Source organism: Chiroxiphia lanceolata, chromosome 1, assembly GCF_009829145.1.
Source record: "Chiroxiphia lanceolata isolate bChiLan1 chromosome 1, bChiLan1.pri, whole genome shotgun sequence".
NCBI classification, from domain to species: domain Eukaryota; kingdom Metazoa; phylum Chordata; class Aves; order Passeriformes; family Pipridae; genus Chiroxiphia; species Chiroxiphia lanceolata.
The window spans coordinates 26,237,706-26,253,531 of record NC_045637.1 but is presented as its reverse complement, the minus strand read 5'-3'; the positions used below and the strand labels follow the sequence as shown (position 1 = coordinate 26,253,531).

General features: G+C 38.1%; 1 protein-coding gene across 1 annotated transcript in view; it reads left to right on the top strand.

Moving 5' to 3' along the window:
- Positions 1 to 6,253: 6,253 nt before the first annotated feature.
- Positions 6,254 to 15,826, top strand: part of NECAB1 (N-terminal EF-hand calcium binding protein 1) — an 82,027-nt gene continuing 72,454 nt past the window's right edge. The window contains 2 exon segments of the mRNA XM_032675069.1: positions 6,254 to 6,357; positions 6,644 to 6,803. Coding sequence (XP_032530960.1) covers positions 6,254 to 6,357; positions 6,644 to 6,803 — 264 coding nt within the window.

The following is a 15,826-nucleotide window of genomic DNA, read 5'->3' as shown; positions in this document are numbered from 1 at the left end:
TGTGTTTATTTTCATACATTTCTACATAAGAAATATGGTTTATACAATACTTTTACAAGAAACATTTCAACCAATTTGATTACAACTCCATGTAAGGCATGAAGAAAAATTAAATACAGTGAGCAATGTGTTCAAATATTTAAATTGAAGAGAAGATTCTGAGACATCATTGTGATACTAGTTATTACATAAATAGTGACATACCTAAAACAAGTCCACTACAGTAGAACTGAAGATTTACAATGACTTGTATAATATTCCTTAGAGTGTCTTGGCCCAGAAAGAACAAATGAGAAACCTTGAACATACTTATACATAAGGCAAAAGTACAGCTTTATATTTGGTATATCTGTAGCAAAAGTGGATAGTGCCTTCCCAAATCTTCGTTCGCGAAGCCTAGCCATGATGATGATATTTGGTATATCCATAGGTGCCTTCAGCTCTTGGAGTAATGGAAAACTTAAGCTAATTCTTCTTAAAAACTCACATGGGATTCTTCCTTGCAAAAGGATATCCTTAGGTTGACAGAAGAAACTTCTGCCAATTTTTCATTCCATGAAATAACTGCTTTATTGCAAAAACCCCACATTAGTCAGGGGCTGTTGGTGTAATGTGGAATAGCCTAAAGTTTGGAAGTCACAAAATTTCTCACAAGGACTAGACTAACACTGACACTTCTAGGAAATAGTAAGCTAGGGAAGAAAACCCAAATGTATTACATTAATTGTGTCCTCCTGAATTGCACAGTGCAAACATTAGATGTGCCTCAAAACGTTAGCCATGTAATTACTTACTTCTACCAGGACCATAAACCAGGAATCTATATTTTCATGCAACAGAATACATGAGGCAGTTCTTGAGAGCCCTAACATCTGGAAGGTGTGCTTTCAAAATTAATTTTGGGTATCATGAAATAAGGTACAGTGAGAAAAGCATATCTGAGGAACAGGAAATTCTCTTGGTGAAGTCATTTATTGAGACTGTTAACACAGATTTTCCTCACCTTTAAAGTGACAGGAGAACTGTAAAAGAAGAACTGCATCTAAATATATACCGTGCTCAGGGTATATATGCTCAGTCCGTGCTCCCATTTTTAATGGGAGGGTTGTAAGTAAATGGAAATGTTAGCATATCCTTAGTGTCAGGTTTTTATCAGTTCCCACACACCTGTGTCTTTCTAGCAATATACTTTGATACTCTTCAACAAGCAATAACATTCCTTTTGATACATATGCATCCCTTTTAATCCAATCCCCTATGTTAAAACTATATCTGTCTCTTTTATAGACTTACTTTTAAATTGCAGTAAGTTGCAAAGTAAATAAAAGTAGCCTTAATTTTCACTTTTTACATGGTAAGGTCCTAGCCAGTTATGGATTAGAGGTCAGTTTCTCCCAATATTTTTGGTTCAATGGTTTTTGTAAACGTATTTAATATTAGAGGTTAAACCAAGATCCAAAGATTTTGTTTTAACAGCATAGTAACATTTGACTGAGTTTTATTATTAAGCTTTATTAAGCAGCTTTGAAGTTAGCTTCAAGTCAGCATGAAGCAGAACTCTGAGTTTGTGGGTTGGATAAATAAAAACATATTTAAGTTTGCTGGTATAAAGCAGGCCACTGATCTCAGTTACAGCAGTCTAAGATTAGAAAGAAGCTCATGGATTTATTTTTTCATGTTGTCTTTATTTATAATTAGCTTTTACTCAGTAAAGTTTTAGCAACCCTTTTCCATCTTTGTTGTTATTCCTTTATCTGAGAAACCACAATGTGATAACCACTGGCAGGCATTATACAAAGCAGGGTTTTATGCCTCTCTAGAAGGAAGAGGATTGAAAAAAACCTCAGCTTCTAAAATCAATGGCAGAGCTCATGTCTGAGTATTACCCTATATCAGGCACTGTATATATTGGTCTGCGTGTTTATAATCCTTGTTACAGCATATCTACTAAAATATTGATTTTTCTTAGTTTCCAGCTAGACTAACTGATGAGTTACTAGCCTCCTTTGAGGAAACATTCACATTTTACATTAAACACTGGTGAAAACATGATTTTAAGCCTAATTTGCCTTCCGTTCTAATTGTTATGGCCCTGGCCATAGGCAATAGAGCATCTTAACTAGAAGCCCCAAAAGTCAGAGTTCAGTAGGCAGCCTGACCCTCCTCTGCTGAGTAGTTTAAAGGAGGGGTAGACTATGAATGGGTTTGGAAAAGAGTTTCCAGTCTCTTCTTAATGGTCTCACCTTCTACATGCCAAGACTGCAAAGTGGAAACCCCACTCCTTGTCTTCCTTTTCTATGTTGTGGTGTCTGTACCCCTAGTCCAACAGCTGAAACTGAGGACACAATGTAGTTGCAAGAGCAACAATCCATTAAGTTTGCAATAAAGATTTTGCCAAAGGCTTGGAGTATCTTCTCTTTCTTTTGAAGGAGTCAGTAGTGCTCAGCAGGCTTAACAGGCACTCAGGAACTTGTAGGAGATGCTCCACATCAAGCATCTTAGGAGAGAGACACAGAATACAAATAAATGAATGATCAGATGAGATAGTGAGGGCCGACAGGACTTAGAGATTGTTAATGTTGATAGGAAACCACATGAAAAAGGGCTGTGTGTTCTTTTCAATCCTGTTCCCCCTCTCCTCCAGTCAGAAGAGATGGTGTAAACTTAAAAATGTCTTCTAGTCCTCCTTGAATGAAGTTATACAGAAGAAGGTGTGAGAAACAGGGTAGAGGGATGGGGTCTGTGCATAAAAGAGGCTGTTCCCTCTGGCCCCAGATCATGGAGATTGCCTTCCCTATGCAAGGCAATCTCCATGCACCCTTTTCTACACTTGGTGGCAGCTTTTCCGATACAAGAAGGAGGAACATGTGATGCTGTAAGAAACAACCTTGCACACAGTAATTAAGATTAGTGTGTTTGCTAAATACAAAACCTGTGTAGAGAGCAGATCTCTATAGGGTACACAGCTTAGGCAAGTAGGAGTCCAGCTGCATGACAATTTGGACTTTTGAAAACAAATATTTCCAAATGGCATCTCTTACCAGGTTCAACAGAAACAGAATAGCTGTCCTTAAAAATGTTTAGACATGTTGAAACTATTTGTTGACTTTGAAGTTGATTTCAAATGGTCATACATTGATACCCAAAAGTATGTGTTTAAACTGAAGTTATTTAGTAAACCTGGTTCAAATTATATCATTAGATAAAATCATAAAAAGGTTTCCAAACCTGATCTTGCAAAGACTTAGCAGCATATGGGTTTTAGTTGTGTAAGTAGATACTTTGGTCTGCCCTCTTTTAACTGTAGTGTGGGCAAAATTTTTTCTCTACAGCAGATAAACCCCAAAGGAGTACGGTAAACAGTTGCGTACAGAGTTATTAAACTTGCAGAAAAGTTATACATGTCACGTGTTCAGGCAAAGACATCCACAAAACCTGAAAGTATATGGAGCTTTCCATTGGTATGCTCTAAAGTTCATCTCTTCTTTAGTTCAGTTCTTTACCTGGATTTAGAGTTTGCTTGTGAACGTGTTTGTCTGGGGCTTTGAGCCATCTGTACCGTTGCTGCTCAGTATTATTGTAACAGTTTCAATTTCATCAGTTTTCACTGGGCTACAATATTTTTTTCAACTGTCTGGCTCTCATCTACTTTGCATCCTCAAAACACTGTATAAGCATTTTGTGTTGGATATATTGCCTTCATCTGTTCATTGAAGCACTTAAAATTACCTTTATGAAATATGCATACATTAAATCAAGCACATAGTCCATTTGAATGAGTCTGCTCTAAAGTGCTTTCCAAGTCATCAGGCAAAACAGGTAGTCTGAAAACCCAGCTATCCCTTTAGAAAATAACACATAAGCAGCACATCAAAGATAGCACAGAAAGATTTTCTCAGTTTCTAAATACAGTCTTTCCCCATTATTCCTCCCAAAGTAACAGAAATGACTATGTGAACCTCTGTGTTGTCCTGAATGCAGGCTCGTTACTTGGTCACACATTAAGGAGGGTATTTTAATTTTTTATTCTAGTTTGTGCAAGGTCCCTTCCAGCTCAGCATATTCTGTGATTCTGTGAAAGAACGGAGCTCAGTGGTAACCCTCAAAAGGCTGACTCACCAATCATCAAGACTTTACATTATTTATACATTTTAACAAACAAAGGCATCAGCACTCATTGGTTACAAATTGCATATTTTTTTTATTAATTAGTACTCAAATCCCTATTTGCTAGTTGTATCTCTCACATCTCATGCTAATTAGTCCACATGTGCATTTCTTCCCTCCATTTGAGTCTGGGGTCCATTTTGAGTAGGTGGTCAATGAGTCAGTGGTCACAATCTCCCACTACTGGAACTACCTTTCCCCCAGTTATTGCTCAGTTCTGCTGAGTTCACTCCTGGTGGCTCTCATCCAGACAGTCCATTCATCTTGGGATTGTCTTCCCTTTCCCTTAAAACAAAAGATTAGCCAAGTATACAACGTTCACAGTGCAATTGCTTAATCGTAACTGTCTAACTATAGCTCCAGATTAACAACTAAAAAGAAATTACGAAGTTTGATTCAGATCTTGAGGGAGCTGGATCTTGAGAGGCTTGATATCCATTGCAGCAAGTCCTAACTTTTAGGTAGAGAGTTTCTTCTTCACTGAAAGCGCACATTAAAAGTTTTCTCCAACATTGAACTGGCTATATTTCTAAAACCTCCATGTAGTGTTCGTTTGCTTGTTTACTTCTTGTGTTGAGAAATAAGACAAAAAGGTTAAGTTAGTACCGAATCTGGGATTTAAAATCAGTTCTTTTTTCCTATGATAAAAATTTAACCTTTTGTGAGTCCTTTTTCTCTCTTATAAGATGTGAAGAGGATTTTTTTTTTAAGTTTGTGCAACAGTAAAACTTTCTTCATGTTTTTCAGTTTCTTTACCATATTCTGAAATCACTCTTTCAATGTAGTTTGTATTCCTTCACGAAACAACATTTTTTGTTTAATATACAGACACCCTGTACTGCTCCATCTTTAGGAAAATATTAGCTTTGCCATCCTGTATGATCCCAGTGGTCACACTTAACCATCATCCTTTATTCTCTGTTTCCAGTCAATTCCTTCCTCCTCTATCTCCTTCCTGGCGTTCTGCCTATGGCCATGGAGTAGCAGGCATGTATTATTTGTTCAAGCAGTTGCACCAGTTGCTTCAGACTAGGATATCTCTTCAAATTAACTTCTCCATGCCCCTTAGCAGCTGTTGCTGCTTTATCACTTTACTGCCAGATGGGCAGTAGGCACCAGTCCTGAGCCCAGACCAGCTGAGATGCCATTCCATCCTTACAGCAGCACTACCATAAATTCCTTACTGGAAACTGGATAACATATTCAGCTATAATTTTTTTCATCAAAATCTGGTTTCATTCTTCAGTATGTGTGTTATTAATATTTGTCAAGTTAGGACTAATTTAACACCAAAGGAAATATCAAAGAGCTATTATGTAAATATGTATGTATGATTTATTAATGCATTCTGAATGCAATTCCACACCACTCCATCATAAAATTTACCTTAATCTGAAATATTCCTAATTTTCTTCTTTATGCACCAAGGCCTTCCAGATTGGTCTCACATGTAGCAAGACATACAAGAATATTGAAAAGTTTTGCTATGAAATTCGTACATTTTAAAGTGTGAAGTGTACTTCACCTCCTCTGAAGTGCACAAAAATTTCCATAAAACAATTATTTGACAAGGAAAAAAACCCATGAAAGACATTAAAATACATTTGAAGTTGACCGTGATATTTAATAACTTGAGCAAATAGTTGCAGTGTGTGATGCCAGTGTTATCCCCTAGTATAGAAAGCGACCCAGTTACACTACTATACCCAATATATGTACTTTCATGGTAGTCTCAAACACACTACATGGTTTGTAGGAACTAATATGCTGTCTGTTCATTATGGCTGGAGTAAGACCCTGGCATGACCATGGCACCTCTGTTATGAGCCTTTCAATTCCACAGTGCCTTATTGCAATCATAAGAAAGAGGCTGTGGTGCCTTTCTTCTGAATCTGTTAAGTTATAGACTCTTTCTGTATCACATACCTTGATCCAAGGTGACAAAAAAGAACTGCTGGATTCCTGCAGAAGCCTTTATATGCTCACAAAGCAGATGTTGTAAGCAATCTCCTTGTACATCTCCTTCAAGGATTGCATCATAGACACACACTACAGTAATGACATAAATTACCTCTAGTCTGAATTCATGGACAAACTGCACCTGCTGCCCCTCAGGACCTGTATTGCCCTCAGGAGCAATGACATCAAATGCGCAGAGATCCTGAACTGTGAAGACCTGGTTCCATATAGGTAATTGTCCAGTTTTCAGTAGAGATAGAGTTAATTTCTTCTCAGTAGCTGTTACAGTGCTTTACAATGCTGTGTTTTGGATTTGGAACAAGAATGGTGTTGATAACACACTGATGTTTTGGTTCTTGCTAAGTCATGTTTATCCTAAGACTAGGACTTTGTTTTTTTCTTTTACTCAGTTTTTTTTTTGGTTGTCCTTTTTTCTTTTTCTGGGGGAGAGGGTGGGCAAGGGGTTGTAGGGATTTTTTTGTTTGGTTGGGTTTTTGTCTCATGCTCTGCCTGTGAGGAGGCAAGCAAAAGAAACTCAGAAGGAGCACAGCCAGAACAGGTGGCCCAAACTGACCAAAGGGATATTCCACACCACAGAACCTCATGCCCAGTATATATACCTGGAAAGGGGGCCAATCAGGCTTCGGGAAGGAGGGTCTGGCATCGATCAGCAAGTGGTAAGCAATTGCATTGTGCATCACTTGTTTTTCCCTTTTTATTATAATTATTGTTTTAATTTACATTATTACTGTATTTAACTTTGTTTTCCGTTATAAAACTATTCTTAACCTACAAATTTTACTTTGATGCTTCTCCCCATTCCACTGCAGTGGGGAGTTGAGAGAGTGGCTGCATGGTGCTTAATCTCCAGCTGGACTTAATTTGCTAATTCTAAGGAAAATTATGTTATGAATGCAAACTATTTGTCTGGCTTATGCATGGTTAATGTGCTAATAAAGGTTGACAAGTGTAGAGAAGGATCACATCTTTCTTATTTACATCCACAGCATAACAAAATTATTTACACTTTCTATGTTTTTATGCTTCTTTTGTTGTGCAGTAACTATTGTTATTTTTTGTGGATTCTTTCTTTCTTTCTTTCTCTTTCCTTTTTTCTTTCTCTTTCTTTATTCTTTCTTTCTTTCTCTTTCTCTCTTTCTTTCTTTTTCTCTCTTTCTTTTTTTCTTTTTCTCTCTTTCTTTCTTTTTCTTTCTTTCTTTCTTTCATGGAGGAAGAGTCTCATGAAGCAGTGCCTTAAAGAAATCAGGAAACTGGCAAGAAGTTGGATGTGAGGTGCTGAGAGCAAAGATATAGTGTCTTGGGTCTCTGTAAGACCTTCAGTCTTTGTGATTTCACCCTCTGGTTTTCTAGTTGCCCTTTCCTTTAAAATTTGTCGTGTACTTCAAACTTTCAACCCTTCATATGCTTTATGTTACTTCATTATTCACTGTTTCTCCACTGCCCATTTGACCAAAACTTGCTGGGCATAAAGCAGATTACATTTCTTAGGCAATACCTTTGCAGATTGCTTCAGAATTAAGACAATTTAGTTTCTAGTGATAAAGTCAATCTCAGTAGCTTCCCAAGAGATACAGGAAGCTTTTTGCGAAGTTACTCTTTACAGACATACCAAACACAGGAACAATTAATTGCACTGCCATTTGGAATCCACACAGCATTTATTTTTTATTGTCTTGATTTTTAATTAGCATTTTACTTAGCTAAATTTAAACAGCCCTTTCCCATCTTTGTTGTCATTCCTTCATCTCAGAAACTACAAATGGAATCCATTGAAGGTAATCAAGTTGCTTGGGCATGATTTTCCTTTGGCAAATCCATCAAGACTGTTCCCAAATATATTCTTCACGAGGTTCTCAGAAGGCTATTTGCACTCTATATCTCTTAGATAACATGCAGAAAATATTTACTCAGAATATATTTTTACTGAGAAATGTATTTCTCATTTATTTCTCTGCTATACATTTCTCACCACATATTTTATGGTACAGTACACATACCATGATCATGGAATGTCACTAATGGACAGCAAACACAAGCAAGGCTGGATCCAGCCCTGCTCCAGATCTGGCAACTGTGCTGCATGTGAGTCTTCACTGGAAGAAGCCAAAGAAGGATAGACAGGGAGAAGAAGATTAAGGCCCATGTTACCTGTGTCCCCTCCCTGCCATGCTGACTTTTGCAGTAAACCCTTCCTGCAGGATATTATCCTCTCATTAGGAACTATTTTCATGAACAGACAGACTGGAGGAGGGAGATTGATAAAATTCTACACAACAAGTAGTTACGTAGGTGAAGACTTGATCTGATTCAACAGGGCTTTACAGTAACTCTAGGAGAAATTATCCTCCTTGGCATCAGAGGTTTTGCACGAGAAGAAAAGGAAGACATGGAAGCAGTCAGGCTTACCCAGCCTTCAGTGTAACAGAAGGCTGTTTCAACAACAGAGGCAATGAAGTAGTTGTAACTCTGCTGCATCCAATTATGAAGTTTCTGATTATGAAGAACTATTTAGGATTTCCCCAAGCAGTTAATTTTAAAGAGCAGTGGAGATTATCTCTAAAGACCTCTTCTAACTTGTCGCACTTAAAAGCATTCCAGCTTCTCAGATGTGCTGCTCAAGGGAGCTCTTCCTATTTTATTGGTATCCACTAGAGAAAAATGAGCAACAGCCAAGTCATAAAAAGGTTGGGGTTTATTACTTAATATTATAGCAATTTGCTGTTTCTAACCTCACTGGGAAATTTCAGGGAGGTGAAGATGAGTGGATGAGCTGGTTCACTGGGGAGAATGATTGATTGATGATGGAAAATAATGAGAAGTCCCAGAGCAGCACACAGCAGAGAGAAACTTCAGCAAGAGGAGAGCTTGAAAGAGAAGCATTCTATTTTTCCTCTTTTTTTTTTTCTTTAGCAAAAGCACCCAGTGTCTTCTCGATATGCTTTGACCTGCACAATTTGGATGAGGTAATTTTTAGAACACAGAAAGCTCTCCTTTCTTTGGGAAAGTGAAAAGGCTGTGCTTACCACTCCTGGAAACAGCTGTGGGATTCACAGTTCACCCAGAGCTCCTAAAAAATTAGATTCACATGTGTAGCTTGTATTTCCTTTTGACAGCATAAAATCAGCTGGTTTTAAGCTGTTTGTTAGGAAGAGTCTAGACTAGGTCACCTGTGGCTGTAGAAGGTGGATGTATACCACATATGACTGGACAATAAACTGCTTCTCCTCTTACCAGCTTTTACATCAGAGCAAAGCACATGTAAAAACCCCAGAATATTTCCCGAACTGTTTCCCGCCCTCCCATAGACTGTAACAGTCTCTATGGTTTGGAAGCAAAGTTGAGGAGGGAAGCTGTGATTTTAAAGCAGCACAATATGAGTTACATGTTAACTATCAGTGTTGCAACGGAGTCTGCTGCGCCCGCCGTTCTGGGTGGGGGGCGATAGAGTTGCTCTGCCCATAAGAGGCACTTGAAGGTACAGCATATGCGTGGCAGACATCACCACTGCGGTCTGCAACAGCATCTCTGCTTTACGGCGTGGGGAGAAGAAGGAAAATCTGGTCAACTGAGGGGACAGACTTCAGAGCCAAGAGATTTCTTCTTTCTCAGAGCTCAATCAAGACAAAAACGTGGCAAGGGATGACGAAAACATTTTATATCAGGATCTCAGAGAGGAGAGGACAAGCATGCGCGAGCATCAGAAGAAAGCCACGCTGAGGGAACTCAGGACATGGGTGAACTTCCAGGCTCTTCCTCAATGCTGGCATATACAGGCAGTAAAGCACAAAGTCCTATCCTGTAAGATACAGATTATCACATAAACATGATTTTTTGCAATTAAATTTAAACATACACTGTAGTAGCACAACTAGTGTCACTGCCAAAGTTTTTACCTTTTATTTCCTATATTTCTGCAGCAACATAATTAAAAATTAGAAGAATGAACCTGACTTTAAGATAGAAGAGCCTCCTGAAAAGGAAATAATTTCATCAGGCTTCTAAGCTGAACTAAACAGTCCTGTTTAAGTGCAGAGGAGACCAAAATTATTAGTACGTGTAAGAGAGTCTGTACTCCTCGTGCAGCTCCAGAAAAGGAGAGCTGCAGCAAAGGGATTATTCCCAGTGCTTACTTCAGATATCACTTTTCAGCCTATGTAGCTAAAAATAAAGAAAAGAAGGACTATATCATAATTAAGTTTTTAATTAAGAAATGAGAAGGGTCAAAAATAAAACAGGAAATTATTTTTCTGTTTTTACTTCCTGAGCATTTACTAGGTAGCCAGTACAGGGTAGCTCCTGGGAAAACACTTGTTTAATAATTGGACAAAAGTCAAAAGATACATTTGAAGGCTGTCTCCTTGGCAGCTCTCTTCAGCATGCAATTAGACTTCTTTAAAAACGTTAAAAGCCAGTCAATCTAAAGATGCCACGTACCTTTTAGGAGAGGTTTCAAGAGAAACTAATCTGCTTAGGGCCATCATGACCCTGAAATAATGTATACTGTCTGTCCTCATTGCATGTTTAGAATACTAGCATGACAATCAGATTTTCCCAGAGAGCATACTATTAATCTTTGCCCTTTATAATAAAGTCTTGGTTTTAGCTGTATTATATACAAGATGAGCTCAGGATCCTGTCAAGTACTCACCCTCTATGGAACTCCCAGAGCCCAGCAATGTGGACTCTCCTGAGACTGAAAAAATGTCCTTTGTGGTTTCCTTCAGTGTAGGAAATGGAAAATGCTAATAACTCTACAGAAAGTGCAAGTTGCACAGATTGCAGTACCCTGCATGTGACCAACTCTGTGCTGGTTTCAGGCATGGGATCAGATGGATGCACACACTGCAGCAGGTGAGGCATCCTCACACTTCTCTCTGTGGGTGGAGCTCAGTCACTTCCTGAATTAGGCCAGGTTCCCTCTTGGGAAAAGCTTCATGAGTTAGCAACTCCATTATCCAGAGAGATTTTGGCCATGATTGAGACCTTGATACAAACCCTTAGTCTCTTGCACATCTCCAGATACTTTTCAGAAAGTTTACCCATTCTAAATAGCTATAGTTTAGCAGAATTATAGCTTTGTATATGCTATATAGCTTATACAGACAGCTTTAGTGACAGGGACTGAAGAAAAAGGCAATAGGAATGCTCAGAGCTGAAGAGTCTGAGAGAAAGAGTAGTACAAATACAGCCCCCCCAACAAAAGAAGTGCTTGTATTTCATCTAGATTCTGTTGCCACTTATATTTGAATAGTCTGATTGGTTCAGGTTATTCAGCACCTGGAATGTTCTCTTTGCTGCTTACCAAAAGTAAATTATTAAGCCTTATTCTTTGTGCTAAAGGGCATTGGAATGGGAAGCTACCGAGAAAAAGACAGGAGAGTAGGCTTTAAGAAATACTCAGAATACTCAGCAATGGGTTTATAAGTATTTCTAAGTACACCTGAAGCTTATGAGAGATCAGAATTTCTGGCCCACAAACATGAGAGATTTCAGGAGCTGCTCAGTCAGAAATGATGGGCAGAACAGGTCTCATAAGAGTGCCAAACCGTGAGGATGGCTGAACTCTTGTCATATCCTTAGCAAGAGAGAGAATGAGTATTTCTGTCATTTTGCCCTTGATTAAGTATGAAGTCCTAAGGGAAACAGAGCATCTTGATGCTGTTTCCCTGCTCACGGAAGATGTTTCCATGTATAGTTCTGTTCATGTTCACTGCTATGCCAACAAATGTTCATCAAATACCTTTCCACTGATGCTTTCTTCCTCAGAACCTCTGCCAAACCATACAATCAATGGGTTTTTTTCAGTGTTGACAGACAGTTTGAGAGACTATAAACTGTAGTTCCTGCAATATACACACAAAAGCAAAGTGAAGAGAGGAATAAACATCTCTTCCCTGCTTTTATGGCAACATTGTCTGCACAACAAGGAAGTATAATTTCTTTTGTTCTTTTCTTTTAAGTTTCAACAGCTGCCAAACGCATCCTCTGCTAAACTTCACTATTTCAAAATACTTAACTCCAAGGGATTTTGCTGATGAATTGAAGTGTCATCCCTCCAGTTCTGAAGCTGACTTTTTCAAACCAGTGTCTGCAGCCCACTTTGTATCTGGGTGTAGATGTTCTCTCAGCCCCAAACTCAGATCCCATCTTCTGTATGTAATGATCCTTCCTCATATTCTCTTCTTTATCCAATCAAGAACCACTTTCATCCTTCAAACTAAAGATGGAGATGTTTATCAGTACTAATTAGATTAATATGTATCTTATACTTACACAAAGGATTTGCCAGTGGAACCCAGTGAAGGCATAAGAAGAAGAGGAAAGAAAAGGAAGAGTTTATTTGTAAAAACCACTTCATAAACACCATTTTGTTGTTTCTGAAGTACAACACCAAAGCAAAAACTTGCATTTAGACTGTAAGTCTGACTGAAACCAGTACAGCTGTCAAATAATTAGGCCATTTTGGGGAACTTTCACTTAGCTGTTCTCTCCGTTATACTGTTATTTTCTCACGTTATATTAGTAAAGTGAGCTGAAGAAAAATGTCACTGAGTAGAGGAGAGAGAAAATCTCCAACAAAAGGAAGAATGTAGTTCCCACTAATACTACTAAATGTTATATGATAATGAATAAACTGTTACTATTTTGATAATTGGAATATAATTGTCTAAACCTATGGCTATAATGTAAATGGAGACGTGCTAACCCAAGTGAAATTTGTGCAAGTATCATCAGCAACTAATCATACCCTTCTTCTCTATAGATTTGCTTGAATTTGCTTATTTTGGAAACAAAGCTAAGCTTTAGCCTCATTTGTTAAAACTGTATAGGCAGCAGAACTAGCCAGTGTTTTACTCTGTCCCATGTCCTATTAGTAAAGTTCCCAGAATCAGCAGTTTTCCAGGTGCAGAAGTTTTAACTGGTGACAATACAAGCAACAGATAATTATTATTATCTTAATAATAATCTTTTATTATTAAGATTAATAATAAAATAACTATCTCTGATGTATTTTGCAGTAATGTATTCCATAGGTAGATATTTACCATTTTTCACCAGCACAATTTTGTGAGATGTCCTGAAGGTCATCAGCATTAAAATTAAGACAACACAGTCAGGTTCAGTCATCATTTATAATACTACAGATCTAGACTGACATCACCATTAAATTTACATCAGCAAGAGAGTGAGAGACAAAGAGCTCTTGGACTTTTCTGGAAAGACAGAGAACAAAAAATGCTAGTATTACCTTTTCCACAAGAGTTTACATTGGCAGAACTGATGGAAGCATGTAGCTACTAATTCGTCATCCTTATGATTAATTTCTAAACTTTACTATTGTGTTCACTGAGGCTCAAAAGTTAATTTTTTTTATAGCATAATTCCAATTACTTTCAGCTGCTCAACAGTCAGAATTTGTTGGAAAATTCTGACTCTTTTAAAGTTGTGCTCATCCTGAATGGGAACAAAATCAACTTTTTATAGTTTCTTAATACACAGCTTCTAGAGGAGATGCTGTCTCAGGAAAATTGAAATGCATTAACCTAAGATAATTAATTAGCAAAGAGCTTTGAGTTTCAAACATGAAACAACTTATTCTGAAAAAGATCCAAGTTAATCACGCCAACGTTAAAATGCTTTTCAATTCTTTTCATCATAGAATTTCATGAAAAGTAATATATTTTTCAGATGGCTTAGTTTTTAATGAAGCTTTGTTTCCTAAAGGAGAAATATTCCTACAGTACATTTCTTACCTTTTTTAATTTTATCTTTTTTTTTTTTTTATCCTCTGCTTATCTGACACACAGTTATAAAAAATACTGGACAGGCACTTACATCCCTTCCACTACCACTGTACCTAGGTATGAGTCTCTTACTCCATCTGCCAGTATGAAAGTGTATTACAACACAGACATTACATCTCGATGTCTATGACATTTAATAGATGGAAGATTGTCTAAGGGTTAAATACTGATACCAAACTATACTGGTAAATGCCGTAAACCTACAGCACACCCCAGCTTTAATCTAGTTTTGCATCTTGGAAGTGAGTGCTGGCTAAATGAGGCCCTTCTTCTTTTAAAGAGGTGATCAGAGAGAAATGGGTAGATTATGGAAAGAAGCTTATCTAAAAAAAATTAGGAGGGAGGAGTAAGGCCTGAAGTTGAAAAATACACAGATAGTATCTCAATTAAAAGGAAAAAGCTTTCCAAAGAGTGGATATACTTGGAGCACAGTAAAAAAATTAATTGGTTTTCTTTAGGTTAATAGGGAATTAGAGAGAGGATGGAGTTGCATTGCAGACCTGTTGTGTAATTTCCCTGCCTGCTCTTGCAAATGAAGTGGATGGAGATTAGCTGGGTATCCATTTTCTCGAACACAGGGAAAAGAACCAAGAAATAATGCTCGGCTTTTGGGACAGGGAGGGTGCAGCAGGACCAAAAAGAGTCGAAGCAAAAGATTTGTGGGTAGGAAACTGTCAGAGGTAACCACTGACAAATATTTGTCAAGCTGGTTTTGTAGACTCAAAAGCAACACCTGTTCTGAAGGACAGGGAAAAAAACCCCCAAACAAATAGCAACTTAAGAATCAAGGCTTATTTGCCAGAAATTACAGACCTTTATTACCGAGTACACATACGAAAATGTGACCTTAGGCAAGAAGATATGATTAGACAAAGTATGCATACTGCAGGCAGTGTGGCTTTCTCCCTGAAGGAGGATGAAAGAAGCAACAGAAACTGGAGTGCACTGGGGTTATAACGTGGAGAACAGCATACTTCATGTATGTATCACCTGCATAGTAAATAATTGCCATAATAGTAAATAATGTCATCATGAGGAGGGGGTGCACACCCCCTGTGCAGCTCAGGAACCTCACCAGGTCACTGAGACACATAAGATATGGCCACAGCCTTTCTAGCAAGTCCAGGGTCTTCTGCAGAGGCACCTTTGCCATTACTCTACATAGTCCAGGCTTGGCAGAGGAGTTATTCCCAGACTACAACAGGCAGTGGTTATGTTCCTTTACTAAAGAACTTTACTTCTTTAGTGTCTTTGTAATGTCTTAGATATAACTTGCTTCCTTTTCTAGTGAGATCCACTCGATAAATACTTCTGTTTACTGTTCAACTGCCTTTACATTCCTCATTGTTGGTAACATAAAGCAAGAAAGGATGGTAAATCTTAGCTGTTAATTAATGCTGAGGGTCAAGGACTCTGCCATAAACGGCCATTTTATTGCCACATGCAAGAAGCAAGGAGCACAGTGCAGACTGCTTTAGTGTGAGCTACAAAACAGGAAAGAATAATTTATATAACTCATCCACCAGATATCCTTAAATTCAGCATAGATGTTCCTCTGGTGCATGCTACCTCCCAGGCAGACTCCTGTTTTCCACTTATGTCTGCTGAGCAGGTAGGCAGGATGGTCAGATCCAGGTTAGGTCATAAAATGCCTTGCACAGTGTGAAGCAAAAAGGTTTGTGGGAAGGAAGCTGGCATGGGAACAACTTGTAGAGGCAACTAAAGGGAGAGACTTCTCTGGACCAAGACCCTGGGGCTATGAGGATCTTGTCTGTTATAGATAAAGGAGATGTCAATTGGGATCCTAGGAATTATTAAAAAATGTATAATAAAATAAAAAAAAATACATCTGCCATACATCTCTGTAAACTTTC